At 35.1% G+C, this 26,230-nt stretch overlaps 1 protein-coding gene and 1 non-coding gene across 2 annotated transcripts in view; one reads left to right on the forward strand and one right to left on the reverse strand.

The window, feature by feature from the left end:
• LOC108733179 (hemicentin-1-like) overlaps positions 1-26,230 on the reverse strand; it is an 81,887-nt gene that overhangs the window by 37,002 nt on the left and 18,655 nt on the right. The window contains exons 2-3 of the mRNA XM_018464238.2: positions 10,335-10,445; positions 326-541 (exon numbers count right to left, since the gene is read on the reverse strand). Of these exons, the coding sequence (XP_018319740.1) occupies positions 326-541; positions 10,335-10,445 (327 nt within the window). The remainder of the gene's footprint in view (positions 1-325; positions 542-10,334; positions 10,446-26,230) is intronic.
• Positions 4,531-4,630, forward strand: LOC112905275. Its single transcript, XR_003231674.1, has one exon. It is a non-coding gene; the product is annotated as a U6 spliceosomal RNA (small nuclear RNA).

Consider the following 26,230-nt stretch of genomic DNA (forward strand, 5'->3'; position numbering starts at 1 on the left):
CACCGTATACTACATCGTAATATAGAAGAAGAGGTACTCGTTAACTGCCCCTTGGGCGCTAAAGTTCATAGATAAAGCCGGTAAAGTTGCTAAGTAAGTGTTCTCTTGGGGATCAGTAACATGGAACTCCATACTGGGGAAGTCTAGGAAGCGTTAAACTGACTTTACGGGCATTGAGTAGAGATTTTACTTCAAATTTTGATTGAAAGAAGCATTTAATATAGTATATTTTACTTAAAATAACTAGCACGCTTTTAAATGTGTGCTGATGGGAACCAACGAGTTTGAATCGATCAGAATGATATTTAAGAAACTAGATGCTTACAATTCATGTCGAGTACCAAAGTGGCAGCTAGAGGTGGCCTACGAGGACTATTGTTAGCTTGACACGTGAGGTCAGAGTGGACGTCATTTCTTGTTAGACCGGACATTCGAAGTTCACTTCTGACATGCGATGGACTCATCTCGGTGACTGTTACTTTTTCGGGGTCGGTAATAGGGACGTCGTTACGAAACCACGTTACAACTGGAGGCGGTTTTCCTGGAAGAGAAGTAAGAGAATGAAGTGGACAATATCAACTAAAATACCTAGTAAATTTATTTTTACAAATTCGGATCGAAATTATAATTTTTATTATTTTCACTTACGAAGCAACGGGCTAGTGGAATAAATTGTAAATATCGCTTTAGTAATTAGGTAAATTTTCCTTTTTCGTTTTCTTCATTAGGAGAACACCATGCTAGATAATTTGAGTATATACGTATTTAATAAAATCTTAGACATAATATAAAAAGTTTTAAGCATGGCATTGAAAGGCCTTATTTTTTCATTTTTTAACAATATCATCAGAATAATTTTTACTTTGGTTTAAAGTAAAGGTTAAATCAGGTCTATGACATCTGTTATCTGAGCAACAAATTAAGCGATTGGCATAGTTGTGATGAGAAATGTACGCAAAGGACAGGGAGCTAGAAGAAATAAAATAAAAGAAAGACACCCTTTCCTCTTTCTTTTCGACAGTATTTCCTACATTTGTCTTATTCCATCGCCTCATTAATTATGATTTTATTTTGCCAGTAGTTATTTCGACTTGAATGAAACCCTATTTTCGCGATGAATCTAATTTTAACCATCTACGAAAGTAATTGAACTACTGTTAATAAAACGAGTTTTCACAAGAAAATTTTCTGATAAGGTCAAAAACAATGAATTGCTGTTATTCTTTTCTTACGGCTCGTGCACAATTTCTGTAATTACGAAGGAACTGACAGCAAACGTAAAAAATACCTTAGATTAGCATATAATTCAGTTGAAAGGTTGAAAAGGCAGCAATCTTGTTTTGCGACACTGAATTCTTCAAACGATTTTGCGAAGCAAATATAAACTGACGACGGAAATAATTAAATTAAGATCTTTTGAGTATTTCCTTTCTCATAGCAATATTCAAGGAAACGTCTTTAGTAGGTACCTATAATAATTGTTTTTTACTCAGTTGTAAATCGGACTGATTTTGAGTTCATGTTTCGACATCAAGCACACAAATTCGAAATAAATGCACAAATACGTTTTGAGTAGGTATATAGGTAATCAAAAATTATTTATCGAAGAGATGTTGTTTTTGAACGTCGACTTCGCTGACAGTTTTAGAGTGCTACTGAGATGACTCTCGCCAGGATATCGCGGACTTCAACTTTTTTAGGATATAGAACAAGTTAAATAAAGGACGATAACATCTAGCTCTTATAGACGAGACCTCTGTTTGTACAAGTAATGCCTTGTCCTAGATAAATACCTCACCAAACACATGTCATAGACACATGTCATAGATATCGTCGATATTTTTGGAATTTAGTAACACTGTTTCCACGTAGAAAATTGCCAAAGAAAGGATAAAATACGTTTCTTTCTTTGGATTTATATGTAATAGAAGAATATGCGAGCTATCTATATTAAGCTGTTAAAAAAAGTATTATCAAAAGATTTTCTCTTTGAGAAGCTCCCCAGTAATTGCTCTGCTCTCACATTCCTATTACTCGAAGATATTTCTATGTAACTATTTGAAACAACTTTAATATATTCTTTTCTACTATTTAAAATTTTCAGTTTGTTTTGCTAGATTTGAGAACTAAATATAAAAAAAACTGTTTGAAAAAATGGATCTACAGGAATGTTCTCGGAGTACGTGTTCTTTGTTCCTACAAGTGGATAACACATGGTTGAAATATAGAAAAAGGGTAAATTATCGAGTTTCTCTCACAACTATCGACACTAATTACTTTAAAAGTCATGACAAGCTTGCATGTATAACAGAAGAATTATTAAAAAAAAGTAAGTACCTTAACCAGGATGAATTGCACATTGTGCATGCTTCGTTAAACCACGTGTAAGGTGAAATTAAACACCTTGTTGAATAGGCAAAAGGAAAAACTATACAGGTAAGGGAAAACATTCACTGAGCATAGAAATTGCACAATTATTTGTTTGATTTATTTCGAATATATTGTTTCAACCACTTCTATTTCCTGCTTAGGCTGCATTGGAATATCTCTATATTCGGTTCTCAACACGCTACAACTTTTACTGTAGTCGTTCAATATTCATAAAAACCAGGAAATTTATTCGGGAATCGTAACAATATAATAAGCTTTGAATTTAATATAAATTTAGTTTCTGAACGAGGATCGAAACACCAATTTATTTTATTGTATTAGTGTAATATTTACTCTTTTTTAGTATAATGGATATGGATATGGATGTGAAACCACTACCGATCTCCAAGTTTCTTTAGATTAAATCTTTCAAAACGTGGTTTAAAAAAAAAACAGCATGTGGCTTTTTTGCATTATTACAACAGCCATAAATATTCTCCGTGAAAGTAAATTACGAGGAAAATCCGAATAAATCCCACTTTCCGTACTTTTTTTCTTCTTGCACCGTAGGCGAGAAATTTTAAACCGTTCCGGGATAAAATTTCTGGAAGCCACAAAATGGGGACTTCAAATTAAAACGAAACCTTTTAAAAAGAGCGGCTAACAATTTAGGGATATAACCATTCTTTCAATGTTTACAAAGGGCAACTGCCTACAATTGAAAAATAGTATTGTTTGAGAAATGATATTTGTTTGGAAATCCAAACAATGGCGTTCAAGAACAACATTCCGACGTTGTTTAAAATAAATTAATCCAACAATGGAAAACGCAAAACCTACCTAGTTTTATTAATTTTGTTTGAGTTTTATTTTGTCGCCCACATATTTATTACCTCAATGAAAACAAAACGAAATTATCCTCTACATTCAAAGCCCTCGTTTTATGTTTTATTGAAAAATAGATTTATCCGTTTTCTGCTTTACGTAATTAATATAAAATACTTTTTAGAATTAACGACAAAAGCTTTTAAAATTCAATACCAGCGGGACAACTGGAGTTTTATTTAATCTAATTCCAATTGCCATATTTAACTTCTCTGTGTCTGAGGATTAATTTTATGTATTTGTTTTGTACTCCTTCGATTACATTGTGCTCTGACCATCTCCATATTTCCACTCTATACAAAGGTATACTTTCTACCAGTTCTTCAAATAAATACATTTTCAATATAAGAACAAAGGTTTTCGCGGCCGGAATCCATAGCAGAATGAAGATTCGGGCTATAGGGCCGTGGTCTAAGTGAACTATTCTGTCCAGACGTTTCGTCAGCTACTGCGGCTGACATCCTCAGTGGTAGTGCTGATTATATCTCGAAGTCTCGACAGCTACTGTCGAGATATAATCTACGTTCACGTTGTCAACGCAGCACTACGACTGAGGATGTCAGTCGCAGTAGCTGATGAAACGCCCGAACACAAGGGTTCACTTAGACCACGGCCCTATAGCCCGAATCTTCATTCTACTATAAATACATTTTCATTTCCTAACTTTCCTTGAAATTCCTTTCAGATATGCTCCATACTTTCCTTACGACTGCAGTTGGCTTTCTTTTAAGTTTCTTATTTGCTTTCCGTTTCCGTTGTTTTTCTGTATGAAGTAGCCTAGGTAGCTGTACATCTTTACTTCTTCAATTTCATGTAAATATTATCTTTTTCGAAAATACTACAGATATCCACATAAATGGACCTTGTTGGAGCATACGTAATCCTAAAATGTACCATCGTTCTACAGATGGCGTGTACTGCGCCATTTGTAGTATTTTCTAAAACGCACTGTTAAGACAGCAGGTAAAAGTTGGTCTGTGTTCTGTCGGAGCTGTTTGCGACGCGCTGATGAGATCCGAAAAGATCGAAATCGCGATCTGCGTCTGGTAGTTTCGACAGAATACAGACCACTTCGTATTATTTTATTATCTTTTTCGTTTTTCCACCCTTTTCTGACTCTCATTTTCATCGATTTATCCGTGTTTATCTCTAGGACTCTTTCTACGATGTATCTTCCCATTTTTCCCATTATTTCTGTCATCCCTTCTTGATTGTTCGTCCTCAAAGCTATATCATACTCGTAAGATACTGGCAATACCTTCTTCTTTCCGCTGACTACTTCTCCAATTTGAATTTTCCACATTCGACGGTACAAAGATTAGCATGACCCCTGCGCAAGGATAACACGCAAAATCGTGAAGCGTTCCACATTTGTATATATTTATAAAAAACTTATACACTATTCTCATAAATATTACGTAAAATATTTAATTTTCTGACTCAACCAGACTTTGTGCCTAAGATAGATAATCAAAAGCTGTTTTCTCTACGATGGTTAACTATTCATCAGTTTTAAATGTTTCAGTTGGAGTAGTTGCAACGTTATTTTTTATTCATCAAACAGTTGGCAGGAGTGCACCCTTGCACGTGTCCGGGCGTTGCGATGCCCAGAGGTAGTGCTCGTTTACAGATACGAATCGAAGCACGAATATCAAACAAACTTGCAATATAAATAAATAATAAATGAAAGAGAACGAACAAAGTTCTTTGAGTTAGAAGTGTACCTACATATATATAGAGTATGTTTAATCAAGCTAAATAACGTGTTCCTTTGCTTTCAAAGAATCAACGATAAAATGAGAAAAATTAACTTCTGATTTATGTAGAAGATGGATCGTTTTAAACGATGTGAACAAAATTTATGTCTACAGTCACGAATCTGAATAAAAGTATATACATAAAGAATCAATTAAGTCGTTAATAATTAACTGTCTTGACGCAATAGACGTCTGTGGTCAGTTATAAGTATATATGTTACCGGAAATGTATGAAATCTGTCATTTTCTACAATTCCTAGGTAATGTTTATAATTTCTAATAATTCGCCAGGAAATGTGTGAAATAAATTATATTAGACAAATTTCCTAGAAAATCTATACATTATCAGGGGCGTAGATTAAATATTTAAAAATAGGGATCAGTGAGCAAGTAATAGACAGACAAACAGAAGAACTAATTGTTGATGTTGGTGACAGTGATAGAGATTCCCATGATGAGAGTGAATGTGAAAACTAACTATAAAACAAAAGCAATAGGTTAATTTTTTCTTTTTGATAAGTCATGTTTTTACATTATTTTCTAGTACGCTACTTGTCCTATCTGTATTAATACTATAATTTACGTCTACTGAAAGCTTATTTGTGTATCGGTTCCAAGTGACTTACCCAAATATCCATTGATGTCATTGTTTGATTAGGGAGATTTATGACAGATTGGAGTTTAGGAAATGTATACATATTAAAAAATCTTTAAAACAAAATTTATAGATTTCCTAAATAGTCTTGGAATTGTATAAAATTCCTAGGTTTCGTACATTTCCGGCAACATTTACATACGATGACAAAAACTTGTACCGAAGTTTTATGAGTTTAAAATCCGTAGTACTGCGGTGAACATTATTAGGAATTGCCGCATTTTATTTTGAAATTTATGTATTTTCCTTTACATTTAAACTGCGGCCAAAAAATTTTACTATCTACCTAAAGAAGCATTGTCTACTTCGGTGGCTTCTAAATATGTCATTTTTAAATTCTCCTTTTTCAGGCGTATGGACGTAAGTTTCGTTGTTATGCAGCTAGTTATATTTGTTAAAGTTTTGCGCCTGAAGAGATTCGATATAACTTAGAAACGAGTAAAGTTTGTTGAACGGTTCGGTGTGTTCCAACAGGGAAGGTTTTTCAACGTCTGATATAATGGAAAATGTTAATTTTCGTCAAGTCGCACAATGTCTTGCTAACAAAACGACCACTTCGTTCCCGTTACAATTCACGTTCGTTCGAGTGTGAAACATTTGAATGTGGACAAAAGAAGAGGCATACCAACTGCCAACCACTGTGTAAATTTTTAGGATTGTTGTTCTTTCGTTTTTCGTGCTCTGTCATGCGTACAAACCGAAACCTAAGAAAAAGCGACGTTTTTCTTAATTATCAGAGAACATTAACAAAATTAATTATTCCTTTCATAATATTTTTGACTTGAAATTCACGATAACAAAAATATTTCTAAATAAAAATATAATATTGAACTTTGCTAAAATTAAATGTAGAGAGAAACAAATCCGGGGTTGACTTAAAGGCAGACGGTTTCCGGCGTTAATAAGCTTCTGCTAGTTGAATCAAATTGATAAAACAATTATGAATCGCCTAATGACTTCATGCTTCAATGACTTCACAGTTAAATTGAATGTATAAATCTAGAAGAGTGATAAGTATTTAGTTTGTATCAAGAGCAACAGGCAGCTATAGAGCTAGAGCTGCAACTTAGAGAAGCAAATATTAGGAAGGAAGTCAGACAGAACAGAGATGTACACTGTCACCGCTACATTTTAATCTATATATCGAAGACGCGATCAACATCATTAAAGACAGTACAACTGTAGGGAAAGATATAGAGGAGCAAAAGATTAGTATACTTAGATTTGCAGATGATATAGCATTATTAGCATCTACCAAAGAAGAATTAGAGATAGCTTTAAATAAAATGGAAGCGGTATTAACAAAACAGTATTTTATGAAAATAAATAAAAGTAAAACTAAAATACTGGTTTGCAAGGGAAGAAAAAGTAGAGAAAGACTGAATATAAAGATAGGAGACGAAAAATTAGAAGTGGCTGATTTTAGGTATCTAGGAAGTCAGATAAGTCAGGACAGAAGAAGTAGTAGGGATCTACAATAAAACAGAAGATAGAGCAGAGCTGAGTCGCTTTTAATAAAAAAAAAGTCACTCCTATGCTAGCGTACGGTTAATTTAAAAATTAAAAAAAGGTATTTAAAGGTGTGTGTTTGGAGTGCGACGCTGCATGGGTGCGAAACATGGACTGTGGACGCTGCGGAAACGAAAAGGTTAGAAGAAGAAGAAGGTTCTAAATGTTGTGTTACCGGTGAATGATGAGGATACCGTGGATAGAGAAGGTTAGAAATGAAGAGGTATTAAAAAGAATAGGATAACAGAGGACTCTATGGAAGTCAATAAGAAATAGGTGAGATAGGTTGGTAGGACACTGTCTCAGGCATAAAAGCCTAGTCAGAGACATATTAGAGGCAGAAACGGGTGTTAAGAGGAGTAGAGGTAGACCTAGATTAGATTATTGTTCGCAAATAGTTAAGGATGTGGGTTGTTTTAGTTTTAGGGAAACGCGAAGATTAGCTCAGGATAGGAAAGGGTGGAGGTGCGTGTCTCGTGGTAAGAATATTTCTAATGTTGTTTCAATTTACTGTTTGACTTCAAATACGACCCTGCTAAGTGTACATCCCCTCAATTGTTGCACACTTTTTACCACTTAAATGAAACTCCCGAAATTACAATTTAGCTTCAGCTTAATAACGCAAACTAAAACATAATTTAATAAAACCCCAGTTGGCAATTACTTTTGGTAGAAAGGGTTCGACATCCAATTAAAAAGGCTTTAATAGCATCTGCTCATCTAGTCGTGCAAATAATGTCGTTCATTTATGGTGTCTTAAAGGCCATTCTCAGCCGACGCTTCGACGAATTTACTTTCAGATTAGCAATAAAAGAACATACCCTGAGTGACGAACTTCGACGTTTTTGTTCCCCTATTATCCTCTAGGGTAATCTTGAATCAAATTTCTAGATTAATGGATGATGAACATCCCTTATGGTCGTGAAAAGTTAATTGTTCTTTCCAATTTTACAATTATTAAATGTTCTACAACCAAAATGCCAATTTACACATAACGAACCAAACAAGTACAAATGAGAACGAGTCAGTTATAATTTTATAAGAAATGGAAAGAAGGACAAAGAAGGATAATAAGGTACAAATCGCTGTTAATCGTTTAATAAATACAATGAAAGTTCATTGATGAATCAAATTGCAGATAAACTTCTTCTTCCGATAGCCAACGTACACAAAATATATGAGAAAGCTACTTTTTTCTTTGATTACCCACTGAACATCCAAAATACTGCATAAATGCTGCTTCTACCCGTAGGAAAAATTTCCATTGAAGTTCAATGGGAATCAATGGTAAATTTGTAAATTCCATTCAAAACCATTTGGCATAAATGGAAAAATAATTGTTTCCATTTACAATATAATTCCTGGCCACATATACTATTAGCCTTTTTCGATACAGTTTTTGCTTGCCCAGGTGCAAGAGTAGTGATATTGCCAATTAGGTGGTGGAAAATCAATAATCTAGTTTTACCTATGCGTGCATGTTGGGGGTACGTGAGGGACCACCACGGCAGTAGAGTGAGAGACAAGCAAGGTAGTAAGATGTTTGATTAAAACGGTATATTTCATTTAGACGTTGAGCATTTTTGCTCAAAAAAGACGGAAGACGTATTTATGGTGATTACACGAAGACGTATGTATTTTGGAAGACGCGATACATTGAATATTGTATATAAGTTGTATATATTTAGTTCCTGTTTGTTACTCGTTTTGCTGTTTGCTGTTTATATTCATTATTATGTTTATTATATATGTATTCAACTACCCGGAGCCTTTTATTAAACAACCCCTAGACAAGTGAAAAAGCCTACATTAGAAGCATTGTTTGATGATTTTGAACCATGCCAAAATATAGAGGAGGCCGAAGTCATCTGTGAGAGTGATGTAGTTTTATCAGAAGCAAGTGAAAAAAAATCTAAACACAATGATAAAGAGCCAGACATCCAGGCACGTGCCTTGGTTCAGGTACCTGAAGAACCAAATTCTCAACAAAATAATATGGATTATGGAAAAAAGCATGCTGATGAAGTTCCAATGGAACGCAATGGGATTTCCATTACTTAACGCAAATGAATTTCCATTGAGTTCAGCAATGGAATTTCCATTGAGTTCAGCAATGGAATTTCCATTGCGTTCAGCAATGGAAATCCCATTGAGTTCTGGAATGGGAATCCCATTGGCAATTCTCCATTTATTACCATTAATTATTATCAGTGGTAATTTAATGGCATTTTTTTTAATGGAAATTGAATGGAAATTGTTCCTATGGGTACAGATTTCGATATAGATCTTGCTTATATTTGCGAATATGAATTTTTCATTAAAGTAACAAAAAATATCTAACATTAATTTACACAATCTACCAGACAGTTTTCAAAAATAAAAGCACAATTTTTCAGAAAAACTTAAGAAAACAAGGTTTTGATTCGAGGTGTGTAAAGCAAATTAAAAATTTGTAAACTAATAATATAATTTACAATGGAGAAGAACGGCGACGAGGATCAATTACTTTTTTTTTATGTGGCAAGCTTTATGGAGTGTCACATTCTCGCAGAAATTAACTAGAAACTCGGTAAAGCAACTAATTAACACTTTTATAGGACACCAAGAGTCGTCGTTAGTCGATTCACGTGAGAATTGCCGTAGTCTTATATGAATTCATAAATCTCGTAGTGCGCATCAAATAGGAACGTCGCTAACTTTAATTAAGTGTGTAGCGTATCGAAGAGGATGTCTTGGCGTTTAGGACTAGGTACTAGAACTATTACATAACGCCTAGGTAGGTACCTGCTGAAAAGCGAAGGATTTCCCAAACGAATGGAGACTTTCAGGTTTAATTTGATGAAACTAATAACGGGAAAAACTCTCATTATGAGGTTTTGCAACTATTTTATGTGTGTACTACGTCTAGACAAGTGTCGTTAAAGTAAAAAAAAATTTAGAGTTCTTAATACTCAAATACGAGTACATACACTGGTATATACAAGGGTAATTTGAGATGTTCGTCGTTTTTATGTTATGCAAAAAATATTGACTGAAAATCTATGTAGAAGCTTTACAAGTTCAAAGTGAGAATGCAAAAAAGCTCTTCGCATGGATTTCTCATAAAGAAGTTTCAAGGAAATAGGATTTTTTTTATAAATATTTGCAATTAGTCATACCTCCATAAACATCACATCTGAGGTTGAACGAAGCACCTTCTGTAAAAGGCCCAACAACTGATGATAGGATTCTCCTTTTTTCGTCTGTAACCTCGATCTTCTTAGGTGGCACTGCAAAAGAAAACAACTTTCAATACAGAAGAATGTTTTTGGAATATTATTTGATATAGTCAACGTAATAGATAATGAAAACCAAGTCACAATTAAAATAAACGCATCCCGAGTAGGATTTATTTTGGGAATTCACTAACTCCAATTGGGTCCCTATTGGAGATTGTTGGATTTGCCCAAACTGGGCATTTACCACCTATGCCCAATGAATTTTGAATTGCGTATTTTAGGGCAATCCCAAACTGCACTTCCGGACTACAATCTTATTGAAGAATAATTAATAATTATTTAATTTATAAATAATAAATAGTNACTCTATCCTATTAACAATTATTTTTTATATTCTCATGTAACAGTTGGTCATTTATTGAAAAGTATTCATTGGGACCCAATTGGGATTTCCCTAACTATATCTTAGACTCATTTTATTGTAACTCAAGAAGACAATTTGAAGAGCAAGTGGGGGTAGCAAGCGTTCATGACCAGTATAACTACTTACTAGTAGTTTACAAAACAGTTCGGTGATACCTTGTTTTTTTTTTTTCGTGTATCAACATCGATATTCTCAACAATTTATTTATGTACTATGCCAACAAATTCATCGCAAGAAAGACGTCGTGAACTTACACGTTTACGAATTTCCCTAAATTTTCCAATTAGGGCTTTCCCTACCGGGTCCCAGATGGGGATAGCGTTACATTTCCAATAGGGAACCGGTTGGGTATCCCATTTGGGACCCTATTTGAATATGGGAAAACCCAATCGGGACCCAACCGGTTCCCAAAAATAAATTCTACTCGGGATTGTCGTGTAACATTCCTCATACTTTGTAAAAATTTCCTTATTACATTCGTTCATCCGAGACAAATTCTATTAATGCGAGAATCAGAAATGCACCTAGTTCTAAATACGTAAATATTTATAAAAACATCGATCACTCAAATTCATCTCAATTTTTACATATTTATCAGACATACAGAAATATATTTCAGACAGGAACCAACAATGTATATAACAAAGACGAAAGTTTCTGAAATATATCAACATTAAAAGTAAAAAAGATTTCGCTTGGGTAATAAATCAATACCAAACAGTGTAAGTAAAATAATTCCTGTTCGCTTTTATTATTTCGTGCCTAAATCCGTTTATTACCGTTTTATATCGACTATTAAATATCGCACGAATCGATTGTAAGAAGAAAAATAAATTAAACAGATCAAGAAATGGACAAATTATTCCCAACTTGGCCCATAAACTCAAGAATGCCTGTAATTTGTTGGTTGCATGGGACCAGAACTTTCTTCACTTGAGTCACTTTAACGATTTTATTTGAGTTAATTCAGCTTAAAGTCTTAAATTTAACGCCGAGCTGCATTGATATCCCAACTTTTGCAACGGATGACCTACTTTTAAATAAATAACAAGACACTGTATAATAAATGATACATCTTTCAAGCAAGTCATGTTATTATGATTAATCTATTCAACAGTGGCGTTGTCTGTGCTATATTAAGCAGGTTTTTGTGAAACAAAATTTATCATCATAAATATATGAGATGACAATAATTTTTCATAAATTGTTATATACTAGCTGAACTCATTCAAACTTGAACTGTGCTGCATGGCAGTTTTTTTTCATCAAATATCGGAGTACCTTAAAGAACTTCAACCTTTCAGCAAAAATTCGACTGGCGATCCTCGAAGAGAATGGAGTTATACTGAGTCAGAAAAGAGTCATGATCAGTAGGATTTAGGGATCGATTAAAGAGTAAAGCATAGGTTAATGCAACCAACTATGCACGCAGCAGGGACATTTAGACCCCCTTTTTTTGTCGATTTTTATTTAAGATTCTAATTAAACGACAACATCCTGGACGGGGAAAGTAAACCTAAACAATCCTTAAAGGTAAATAAAGAATATGGATATGAGTTCCTCTTCGCGATGGTAATGTTTTCTCCAAAAAGCTAAATACAGTACATATCTAAAACAAGGAAGAATATCTTCAATTGAGATTTTCATGTTTCAAATAATCAAAACTGGGTTCATATTAGTAGAGAGCAATTTTCATTAGAATATTACAAAGCATTGCAATATGTAGCAGCAAAATTGAAATATATCTACATATGTGTACGGAGCTACATCAAAGAAAACATGATGCCGACGAAGCGATAAAGGAAAACTGATTTGATTATCCTGACGCACGCAAAAATAGCACTTCTAAAATTAATAAATACTCGTTAAACAAATATTTTTTATTTTGGATGCCTTACCATACATCCATTTCCTAATTTCACATTTTTATCCTTAAAATTTACATACGACAGAAGAAAGTGACCAATTCTGACCTCATGTTGACCCTTTTATTCCATTTATCTAAAAATCATTGATGAGCCAAAAGAAGCATTTGATGTACGTAACATCTATTTCCACGAATGTAATTTAATTTTATACATATACATACACGTATATATTATGTTAAATGGAATTGCCAATAGACATTAATTACCAAGGAATTAGTCAACATTTAGGTATTTGCTATTTTTGAACTGCGACCTTATCCAAACATCACGGGCCGCTCTGCGGGAATTTGAAGGTATAATTAGCCTACGTCCTGCTAAAACTATGTTATCGGGTTTGCCGCAAGATCAAAGAGAATCCTATTTCAATCGGACAGTATTAGGTATAATATAGTGGCGTGATTAGATAGATACATAGTTTAATTAAATTAAATGTATGTGCGCCTACTCTGGCCCTAGATAGGTACTTAACATCATGGTTGTATGGGGGTAGTAATGAACTTCATTTAGCCTACATACGTATTAGCTGTATAAAACAATAAATGCCATTCACTAGACCTATATATATATCGAGAATTTGCTTCATAGAATGAGCAATTAATTGTTTCATCCCCATCATAAGATCGTCAGCCTATGACGTACCTCCACTCTTTCCTATTGTGAGCTAAACTTCGTATTTCCTTAAAACTAGACCAACCTACATCCTTAACTATTTGCGAACAGTAATCTAACCTAGGTCTACCTCTACCTCTCTTAATTCCTGTTTCTGCCTCTAATATGTATCTGACTAAACCTTCATGCCTGAGAAGGTGTCCTACCAACCTATCTCGCCTATTTTTTATTGACTTCCATAGAGTCCTCTGTTCTTCTATTCTTTCTAATATCTCTTCATTTCTAACCTTTTCTACCCACGTTATCCTCATCATTCGCCTATAGCACCACATTTCGAAGACTTCTAACCTTTTCTTTTCCGCCGCGCCCACTGTCCATGTTTCACACCCGTACAACGCCGCGCTCCAAACATACACCTTTAACAACCTTTTTCGAATTTCTAAATTAAGCGTTAGAACGCATACAAGTGGCTTGACCCTGCACTACCCTCTACTTGATACGCCTACTACTGCTTCCGTCCTGACTTATCTGACTTCATAGATACCTAAAATTAGCTACTTTCATCTCCTATCTTTGTATTCGCTCTTTCTCTACTTTTTCTTCCTTTGCATACCTACCAGTATTTTTTTTTTACTTTTATTCATTTTCATACATTACTGTTTTGTCAATACCGCTCTCATTTTATTAAATACCATCGAATTTTTATTAAAATACCCATACGCGATTCGTTATCAGCTACAACACACAATTTACTGTGAACGATACGTTACAAATCGCCTGAACTTTTAGTTATCTATTTCTCAGATTAGCACTATTATCAGAAGGGTCTAAGGCAAACTTGAAAGTAGCGAATTATTCGCAATGGATACGATATACACCCATTGAGTATACGTACACTCTTTATTTGTCGTTTATACAATCATACTAGTGGTTGATAGCAGAAAAGAACTAAATGAAGTAGGATATTGGTTTTCGTTATCAACTATATCTACTTGTATCCGACGGATATCGCAATATCGCAAATAGCTTGCTAGAATAACCTGTGGCGGATTGATGAAAGATGAACTGTAAGGGAATTTATCTAGATCCCTGCGGCTTGCGCTTAAATCCCACAGTTTGTTGCCTCGTAACCAACTAGGAAATAACCTGGCGATAGGTGTATACATTTACACGTTGCAACTGCCGATACGTTACAACTTTTCACCGTAAATATATAATACACCGATCCTAAATCTCACAAAAATAATACTGCGCGTACCAGCCAATTATTATTATGATTAAAGCGCCCTTAAAATTGGAAATCACAAACTATTATATCGCGAGTGCAACAACCCGAAAATGTCCTAACTAAACCTAACCCACTGTCAACCAAATCAGCCAAAAATAATTTTCTTTATGCTTACATTGCTGTAGGTTTGTAGGGCACCTTCTCAGGCATGAAGGACTAGTTAGAGGCATATTAGAAGCAGAAACAGAAGCTAGGCCTAGATTATAAGATTAGATTACCGTTCACCAACAGTTCGAGTTTTATGGAAATGCGAAGATTGGTTCCGGATAGAAAGAATGGAAGTGCGTGCCCAATCAGTCTTAGGGATGACGACCTAATGATGACGATTGTTATAAACAAACGGACACAGAAACGCAACCTAACCTAACGTAATTGTATCCAACAATACTTTTATTTAACTCCAAAATAAAAATTGCTCGTTTATATACTTTAGTATTCTTTGTTCAAGAGAATAAATTGACTTTTAATAATTAAGTTTGCATTATTGGCAATCCCAGTGATGTGCTAGCAGCTTTCCTGTGCTTTCTTTTTCTAGGTTCTTCGCCTTGTTGCTTGCCCGTAATGAATAAAGCGGGTAGCCTCTCAGATGCCAACAGAAGGTTCGAGTAGCTTGATGTGGAAATTAATAAAAGATAGGAAGTCTTCATGCAGTAAAATGAACCGCTTCTCATTATTATAACGGAGTTTCGCGAAAGCGAATCCGTTTTAGAAAAGTTTGACAAGAGATTAGAGTCGGTGATATGATATGAAACGTTATTGCTAAGCATTACTTCAAGAAAATTTCAACGTACCTTTGTATTTTATTCACAATTATGATCATAAGGCATTTGGTTTACAATAGACGCATCCGCTCGCAAGGACGTATACGGCTCCGAGAAATTTTTAATTTTAAAATATATTGAATTATACGCGACCGACTATGCTCGTCAACGTCAACGGATGTATCTAAGGTAAACTGCAAATAACAACGTTAATATGTTAAGACGTTTTTGCTTACAATTGTAAACTGTTACATACCTAAATCAGCATCGATTGAATACGCACCCCCACTCTTTCCTATCATTAGCAAATCTTTACATTTTCCTAAAACTGGGTGAACCCTCACCCGTAACTATTTATGAAGAGTAATCTAATTTAGGCCTAGGAAACTCTACTTCTACTAACACCTGTTTCTGCTTCTAATATGTCTTTAACTAGCCCTTCATTCCTAAGAAGATGCCCTACCAACCTGTGTGAAATCAATAGATTTGATTACCTCGTAAACTATACAATTTTCAGGAAAAATAATAGAAATACTTTTACATTTAGTGTGCTTACTTATCTCTTTTCTATGTTTACGATATTCCTTATAACGTCTGTCGTGAGTAAAAGTAGGCGTTTTGATAACAACCGCTCTAGTCTAGTTAATAAATTGAAAGAAGAAATTATACTTCATTTACTTTCTGTAGCGATGTGACCTTCAGTTTGACTGGCGCAAAGTAGAAAAGAACAGCACTAGGCCAGAAAAGGAAGAAGACAACTCTCGGCCAAACTCGTAACCGGTGAGGAGCGTATAATCCGTACAGTACTGCACGGAAAAATTGACCATATTATCCACTACAATTGCATTGCTCAAATGTGCTATTATTGGTACTATTTACTACTGAAAATATCGAAGAGATGATTATTTATATTCGAAGACATATTAAAGGCTTTAACGCTTGTTTTCGACTCGCATTACAATTCATGATTGAACAAAACTTGAGCAAGTACTGTATGAAAAAGTATGTTTAATGAACAAGAGTTGAGAGTATAATGAGCTCTTTTCTCCCTACCTACGATTTTGCCGGCGCGCATCCAAGACATTTGAAGGGGCACATCGCTAGAGAAAGTAAATAAATAATAATGCGACGGTTTTATTGAGGACTATGCCAATTTTCAACGTTTCAACTATACTTATCCACTTTGCCTTACAAATTTTTGCTGAATAGTATGCATCTACAGCAATATTTTTACAGTTACAGAAATCATTTTTACTTATTACCTTTCTCACAAGTTTCACTGAAAATTTAAGGACGGATGTTTTTTTTTGCAACAATAACTTGTTTTTTCTTATGCATAAAGGTACAATTAAGAAATAATGTGCAGAGAAAAGTGCAAATTAGAATTGCGTCGTTTCTAAACATCTGAACAAAAGAAAGAGTAAATTATTTATTTCTGCCTCGCTGGGAACTGTTTGGACAAAAGAAGTGTGCAGAAAAATACGAAATGAGATTTTTATGTCTCCCCTGATTAAAGAGGTAAATAATGTTGCTCTTTATTCAGGAAGTTTCAAACACAAGCTCACAGAAGTAGTAAAATTCCAACTCAGAACGTAGCACTAAAGTTCCAGACAAACGCTCCTTACAAACAGGAACTATTTAAACCTGAGAAATTATGGTGTAAAAGGGAGTATAACTTTAAAAATTACCAAGTGGTAAGACACCGTTTCTTATCTTGCAAACGAATTAAATTCAGCTTCTAGGAAAATTGAAGTGAAAGATATTCCGAATACCGCACTCTAAATTCAAATTTAAATCATGCGACATTACCAATTACAGAAACATTTCAGACAAAAACTGCAACGTTTCACATTTTGATTGAGGACTTTCTCAAGGAATTTGTCGAGTCAAAAAGTAGAGTACACAATCACCTTCTCTTTATAGCAGTAATCTATATATATCNGGCATTTACATTTCAGAATTAGTTTGCGCATTTATCTATCTACATATATATATATAAGAAAGTCGTTTTAGTTACACTATTTATAACTCAAGAACGGCTGAACCGATTTGGCTGAAAATTGGTGGGGAGGTACCTTAGAACCTTAGTTAAGTATGGTGTTTTATTTATAGTCAGATTTACCTGAAACTTGGCTTTAATGCTTTTTCATATAAAATTAGTGACATATATACCTATTTCAACATTCTAAATTCTACCTCTTTAGGAAGCTGATAGGGGTTTGCAAAGATTGCAGTTTGTTTTTGGTGCGATTTACTTGAAACTGGTTAAAAAATTTAATCTCTTTTGGGGAAGGGGGGTGAGTAGTGAAGAGGAGTTGTAATACTTAAATGGAACATATATTATTTGTGGTCAGATTTACTTGAAACTTGATCTTAATGGTCTTTCATTTAATATCTGACATTTTAAAAGATTCAACCTCCAAAGGGAGGGGAGGGGAAAAGAGGGGTTGCAATTTTTTTTGGGAGTTGTGGTTGAATTTACTTGAAACTTCGTATATATGCTGTTTGATATTATTATTCAAATGAAAAGTTGTTGCAAAACGTTTCCATGGGGTATATTTTATTTATACTCGTATTTACTCGAAGGTTGCTCATTGTTGAAATTAAGCAAATACGTGTTTTGACAATTTGTAAAAATCAACCCTTAAGGATGAAATGTTGTTGGTACATTTGCACTTGAAATCTAAGATGGCGACATTATATAAAATTAAAACTTTGTAAGGGTGAATTGGTAGTTAAAAGGTTTTATGGAGAAACAGTATTCATTTCTGCGAGCGAAGCAGCCGGGAAATGCTAGTAGTATGTAACAAACAAATAGAACAAGTACAATACTTAGGATGCAGGATGACAAGAGACTTATATTTGGATTAGAAGTTTACGAATAAGCTTCACATAATCGCTAAAGGTCAGGTAGAAATTTGTGAAGACATATATACGTATATATTCAATCCTTTTTTTGTGGAACAGAATCCTAGACGGTATGGAAGCCCGGTCGATGCGAAGTCTGGAAGACTTTGAAATGTGGATACTGCTTAGAGTGCTCAAAACATCAAGGACGGAACAAATGAAACTGTCCTGAAAAAAATGACTATGGAAAGGGATGTTCTGGAAATTGCCACAAAACGAAAGACAAGCTATCTACTGCGACATATTTATAAAAGTGGAAAATACAAGGGCAAAATCGAAGATAAAAAGGCGCCTGGCAGGAGACAATTAATGTTCATAGATTGAGAATATGAAAGTTTGAACTGGCCTAAATTCACAGACACTAATACGAATAACACAAGATAGAGAACGAAATGTAGCTAACCTGCATTAAAAATAAGGCATATTAATAAAATACATAAGTGGTGTCTCGTGCTAATGGAGAATCCTTGCTCTCTTTATACGAACTGTGGAATATATATAGGAACCTATAAAAACACCATCTTTTTATTTTGGTCCTGCAGGGCGGGCGCTATCCACCCATGCTTCTTTAAGTCCTTATTCTTCTTTGTACATAAAAGTATAATTCATGGAAGCACCTATGTGACACTTATATTCGTCTTACAGCTAGATTACGTTAGTCTTTCCAGCTGGCTAATTCAAAAAGGGTGGTCACATCACCTGGTGTCAGCAAACGTAAGAAAGAGTGACAAGCAATAAGCATGGGTGTCAGAATGATTGTAACGCACCGTAGACTTTAGCGTGGCAAGACATTGTCAACGTATTATTTTTGATATGTAAGATTTAATACGATGTCATTTTTCTAGTACGTTGGCTTTCTTTTACCTGCTTGACGTAACTTACAGGTAAAACTTCTCAATTTATATTTTTGAATCTTTCGGCATTGCAAAGGCATAATTAACTTTGTAAACATAATTGCCTTGTTGTAGTGCAATTTTCTTTTCCGGTCTAGGATTAGTTCTTTTATCGTTGTCCCCACAAAGGAAAAAGCAATTATATAGACCACGTCCATCAAACTCGAATATCAGGTACCTACCTAAGCCTTTTATTGATTGTTTTTCAGCATTTCCATATGTACTTTGTAACCTTCCCCCTCCTTCAATTCTTTAGACGGACAGATAAATGGATATAGGTAGTTACATCAAGAGGAATAGATAAAAAGATTACCAAGTTATTTAACACTTTTCGTCTTCTATTTACAGATCATTTGTTCCAAAAATTGCAGTAATCAAATTCTCGTAAATCAGAGCCTGACAAAATGAGGAGGTTCGATCGGAAACGAACATCAGCTAAGTGTCCCTCTCAATAAATTTTTTAGGAAGACAAATTTTCCCTTAAATCGATTGTTGTCGAATGGAAATTGTACGCTTCATAAAGTCGACTCCTGTTGCAATAAATTTTGATTTAAACGGACCAGGGGTTTGACAGAACATGACAAAATGTAAAGTAATGGGAAAAATTCGAATTCGATTCAGAGATAAAAATAATTGGGGACAGTTTCATTGTCTTTCGAAATAGTTAAGTAAATGAATGAAGAAAAAAATTGTAATGAGTAAAAAAATTTAAATATTCGAATAAGATTGTTAAAGGTGTGTTTGGAGTGCGGCGCTGAAACAGGTGCGAAACATGCACGGTGGGAGAAGGTAAGCAGCGTATGAAATGTGGTCTTACAGACAAATGATGAGTGGGATGAGTGTGGATAGAGAACGAATTTGAAATTATTAGAAATAATAGGAGAACAGAGGTCACTATGGAAGTCAATAAGAAATAGGCGAGATAAGTTGGTAGGAAGACATGAAGGAGTAGTTAGACATATAACAGAAACAGAAACAGATGCTAAATTAGATTAGTGTTCACAAATAATTATGGATGTGAGATGTTCTAGTTTTAGGGAAATGCGAAAATTAGCTCAGGGTGGGAAAAAGTGGAGGTCGGTGGCCAACCAGCCTTACGACTGATGACCTTATGATGATGATTAATTAGCAAAATTTGCTTTCCATTAACTTCCATCATCATAAGGTTGTCAGTCCTATGACTGGCTGGACACGCACCTCCACTCATTCCTTATTGATGACATCCCCTGAGGTAGTCCTCGCCCGGACATCCGAATGGGGGACTAGTTTACATCCGGAGTGCTTGACCCCAGAGGACGTCATCATTTAATATGCATAGTTGTACGTTTTACTCGGGATCATAGTGTGGTGGGTTCTCGTAGCCTTTCACATTGCAGTTTTGTGCATCAGAATGCGATACCGATCCTCTTGATCTCTGCCAAATTGTGTCTGGAACTACCAGATTTTGAAAAACACTGCTTAATAGTGAAATCATATCTGAAGCTACCTTTACAAAATTCCTCTTCCCCCTCCCGTCAAGAATTGTTTCTTCTGTTTCATTGCACACTCAAATAAGTCCTTGGACACATTATTCATGTGACGCAACTCCAAGTGATCGTATTTACTAAAAGTAAATAGTAATTCGTACGATTGCAGGAAGTACTTGTACATAGCTGAGGGTGTTTGACCCTTTGTCACAGCTAACTCTAAAAGAGAATCCTTGTACGAGAGAGTGAACCGTGACACGTAGTTCTGCCCACTTTTTGCCTGCTCGTTCGTGCGAGAACTGCATCCTACCATTTATCTTAACACCGGCCCTCCCGGATGGTCGGCAAAGCTGTGAATCTTTCGACCTTGCGATTCATGAATGTATAATGTTAGGTACGCTAAATTGACGATAGTAATAAGTCATCGCATACATACTTGCATGCTAGTAATGTTGCAAAGTTTCGAAATCCATGAATGCAAATGTCAAGTTTTCTTTAATATGATGTCTAATTTCTTGCATTTATTCATTAAATCTGGTCGGTCGGTTTTAGAACATATGTTGGCAGTAATGAAAATTAACAAACATTCAGTTGTTCTAACGAACTTGCTAATCGTGAATAATTCACTGCTTGCTGAGACATACAGACGAACTGTTCCAACACGAAGTTTAAATCAGTTGGTTTCGATAAAGTTCTGACCAGAACCACAACTACTTGCGGTGTAACTTGGTAGTGATTTTACCCCTTATCATTTAGTTGGACGATAGAGCAATTGTTTTAAACACAAAACCAAGTCAAAGCAAATAAATTGATGTCAGTATTAGTCTTCGTCTTTTTGGTCTTGATATTAATCCTAAGACTATTACTACCATACTTCTAGTGTTGGTCATGCTGATACATTTTCGGTCTTGATATTGCGTACTATGTCTCGGTTTTCCACGCACAAATTTTTCTATTTACCGACGCAATGTAAAGATAGGAAACGAAAGATTAGAAGAAGTGGCCGATTTTAGGTATTTAGGAAGTCAGATAAGTTAGGACGGAAGGAGTAGTAGGGATATAAAACAAAGGATAACACAGGGTCAAGTCGCTTTCAAGAAATAGAAGTCACTTCAATGCTCGCGAACGATTACTATAGAAATTCGAAAAGGATTGGTAAAGGTGTATGTTTGGATCGCGACGCTGTACGGGTTCGAAACATGGACGGTGGGCGCGGCGGAAAAGGAAAGGTTAGAATCGTTCGAAATGTGGTGCTACAGACGAATGATGAGAATACAGTCGATAGAGTGTCGATAGAGTCGAAGGAGTGGAGGTGCGTGTCCAACCAGTGTTAGAACTGACGACCTTATGATGATGATGACCGACGCAATAATTGTTTTAAATAAAGAAATTTTCTGTCATAATGGTCTTTATCTTGCATTTTCGTAAGACCAAAACCCAGAATGAAAGACCAAAAGCAAATTTGCTCATCACTATTATCAACATATGACATTAGTAGTTCCATTGGCAACTTTGTGCTGTGTACCTTTCGAGACTATTTCTTCATAACGACAAGGGCTTATCATATGAAATTAAATATAAAACCCGTGGTGTATTTATTCGTTGTGTGTTAGATCATGCGTACAAGTTTTTGTAAAAGTTTATTTTTGGAACGTTGTAGATGATGAAGACTTTTATTTCTTGTTCGTTTTTTCTTTCAATAAAAAAAATGTTCACCGCAGAACCCTAGAATAAAGTCGTGAATATGTTTATTTTTTATTATCGTTGAAGTTAGTTTTCTATTATACTTGTGCTTTGGCTTTCGCAACGCATTTTTCGCTGAATACGATTTCCATCGGCACGGCGGACAAACTCCTTTAACTTTGTCAAACTGTAATTGGATATCGATTGGAAACGGCCATTATTTTTTACATAACGAGCAAGTAACGACATCGAGCAAAAGTTAAATTGAAAACACAGACATCGGTGATCTAGAAAGTTGGATTTGTAGAAGTGGAAACACATGTGAAAGTTCAAAAAGGGCGACCATAAAGGAAATCGTTGAAAATTGACGAAATCGTACCTACACTAGAACAAACTCACACCCCCAAATTATACATTTCTAAGGATCTATTCAAAATTACAGCAGGGGAAGTAATTTGACTTCTAAAAACAGGTATTTCGACTTGAACTTTGAACTTATCTAAGGTTTTTCTAAATGTAAGCTAAAGCTCACAAACAAAAGATAAAAATTAATATAACAAAAGAATTGTATTTGACACACATACACAGGGTGTTTCTGAAATAAATAGAAAGCTTTGGAAAGTGTTAAGTAGATGCAATAGCGAATCGTATTGTGAATAAAGTAGCGTATTAAGGGACAAAAAAAATTTTAGGAAAACGTACAGAGAAATTGCGATAACAATTAAGCAACTACATAGATGAAAAATGTAAACAGTGACGGTTGTGGAACGATTAATAAAGTAATTATCAACAGCTTATAACTACGTTACTACACAAAATAATCCTCCCATTGTGATAACAATTAATTAAGTAACTATTTTGTTCATCGCTGATAGTATGCCCTACTACTACTTAATATACACCTCGACATGGTATTGAGAACACAAAATACAAAAGAAATACCCCTATAATATGGTTGCAGCAACTGATGGATTGCGTTGTTGCAAGGTCGTAATTCCTACCAGGGTCGGACTAGCACTTCACTGTACTTTCAAATACGTCTTTCTTGGAAACGGTGGACTTTCAGACCACTAAACACATATTTCAAAAACACCATGTATATAATATCCTAGTAGATTCTACGTTTTACCACATTGAATTAAGGTGAGGTACATGAAAGTAGCAGTTTAACTTAAATTTGTTAGGACTAAAATTCATTTTGACCCAGTTTATAAATGTAAGAGATGTTTCAGGAAGCCCGACCCCGGAGTATTTGGGTCTAATAAAAGGTGAGATTATTCAACATTTGCCTTATTGATTGTATTATCCGGCTATGATCCGGCTTTAATATATAGTATATATGATCATGGATCTTTTGTATAATGTTATGTAAGAATAATTTTATGAAAATCCTTCATAATAAAACGTGCAAATCCTTTGTTGTAAAGGCTGCAATGATGGAGGTCATAACGAAATAACTACACAAAATCTTGAAAGAAATTTAATCACGCAATGCTAGAGCTGTATGAGCTGAAATCACGCACAAAAGTAATATATTTTGTAATCTTTATTTATCTTGTTTTTTCATATACTATGTAGGTCTCTGTAGAAAAAATATACAAAAAGATATATTAAGTTAATTATATTGGCATCAAAATCCTCTTCTAGAATAACTGATAAAATAATAATATAAACAGGGCTGCTGAAATTTCATGAGAAAACCACATCAACGGCTCTAGTATATTTCATGGTCAAATGGGGTTGAATTTAGGTAGGTATTCTCAAGGATGTTTGACTGTATTTCAATACACTGTTCGTCTTTGATTTAAACCCGAATCAGAACAGTATCAGTTGACCTACTGGCCGCGAAAGCATTTAGCAATTTGTCAGAGCCCAAATTGATTCAAAGCAAAGCTTACAAAGTAGATTTTTATCATAAGGTAAGTAGCAGGATTTATTTGATATTTCTATACAATCATATCAACCTTTTTTATTAGTCCTAAAAAGAAAGTTTCGCATTAAAAAATACCGTAATGCCTTGCATATTTCACACGTGCGAATAAAACCACCGTGTTTTGAGCCAATGTCTAAGTGCAAAAACATGTTCCTAGTCATTATATGTTCTTTTTATTGCATACTCTCTTTGATCTGCGACCATCATCGAAAACATATTTCCCGCTCTGACATATGCCAATTTAGTCCACACTTACAAAATTGTTACCAAAAAGCTGAACCAACGAACATCGAAATTGTGATTTGCCATTTGCTAATTACCAGTTTGTACCACCACTATAGATACATTTACGAGGGTGGATTGATAAGTTTCCGGCCTAACCAAGAGATGACGCCACTAGGCCTACCTTGAGGTGACATTCTATAGTACCATCCCTGGATAGCTTGTAGCTATAGTTTCAGCCCGATCTCCTTGCTAGTGTAGGTTTGACAGCACGCTGAACAAGACGCCTCTGTGGTTTTCGTAAAAATGGAAAAGCAGGAAAATCGTGCTGTCATCAAATACTTTTATTTGAAGGGGTTAACGCCGAAGGAAATTAAAAAAGAGATGGACTCAACACTGGGGACATCCTCCCCGTCATATTCAACCGTTAAGCAGTGGGTTTCCGAGTTTAAAAAGGGTCGTGTGAGCACCTCTGATGGGCCTCGCTCAGGACGCCCCGTTGAGGTCACAACTCCAGATATGATCGAAAAAATTCATCAAATAGTGCTGGGAGACCGCAGATTGAAAGTGCGTGAGATAGCTGAGACCTGTAAGATGTCATATGAACGTGTGCAACATATTTTGCACCAACATTTGCATATGGAAAAGCTCTGTGCAAGATGGGTGCCGCGTTTGCTAACAGTCGACCAAAAATTGATTCGAAAAAACATTTCTACCGCAAATTTGTCATTGTATAAGCGTAATCCAAGCGAATTTTTGCGTCGATTCGTAACCGTTGACGAAACGTGGGTCCACCACTACACTCCTGAAACCAAAGAACAGTCTAAACAGTGGATTGGACCAGGGGAACCAACTCCAAAGAAGGCAAAAACAATTTTTTCGGCGAACAAGGTTATGGCTACTGTTTTTTGGGATGCAAGAGGTATTATATACATTGATTACCTTGCAAAGGGTAATACTATCACTGGTCAATACTACGCAGACTTATTGCAACGTTTGAGCCACGAGGTGAAAATTAAACGACCTCATCTGGCGAAGAAAAAAATCTTGTTTCATCACGATAACGCACCAGCGCACACGTCAATCGTTGCGACGGCTAAAATCAACGATCTAAAGTTTGAATTGATGCCGCACCCTCCTTACTCTCCAGACCTAGCCCCGAGTGACTATTTTCTGTTCCCTAATCTCAAAAAATGGCTTGGCGGTAAGAGATTTGCGGACAATGAAGAAGTAATCGAAGCTGTAAATGGTTATTTTGAGGAGCTTGACGAATCAGTCTATAGAGATGGCATTAATAGACTGGAACACCGCTATGAGAAATGTATCAGCCTTGGAGGAGATTATGTTGAGAAATAAAAAAAAAAAATTTTTAAAAACCTTGTTTTTCTTGGTCAGGCCGGAAACTTATCAATCCACCCTCGTATAACGAATGTGTGTGGACGCAACGTAATAGTCAAAACTTCAAAGAACATATGAATGAAAAACTTACATAAAAAAATTATTAGAATTGAACTTAAATCCATTCTATCAAACCAATACGTAGGTCCTATATAAAGTCTATACAAAAATCCCTTTCCTTTCATTCTCATTTGAATGTTCAAACTCTAAATCTTTTGGAAAGTTTCTTAATCTATTTGCAAATTAATGATGGTCTTCTTTCTATCGATTTCTAACACTAAATCAAACCAAATTAATTGGCGAAGACGAAATGCAATTAATTTA

Source organism: Agrilus planipennis, unplaced genomic scaffold, assembly GCF_000699045.2.
Source record: "Agrilus planipennis isolate EAB-ADULT unplaced genomic scaffold, Apla_2.0 scaffold72, whole genome shotgun sequence".
NCBI lineage: Eukaryota > Metazoa > Arthropoda > Insecta > Coleoptera > Buprestidae > Agrilus > Agrilus planipennis.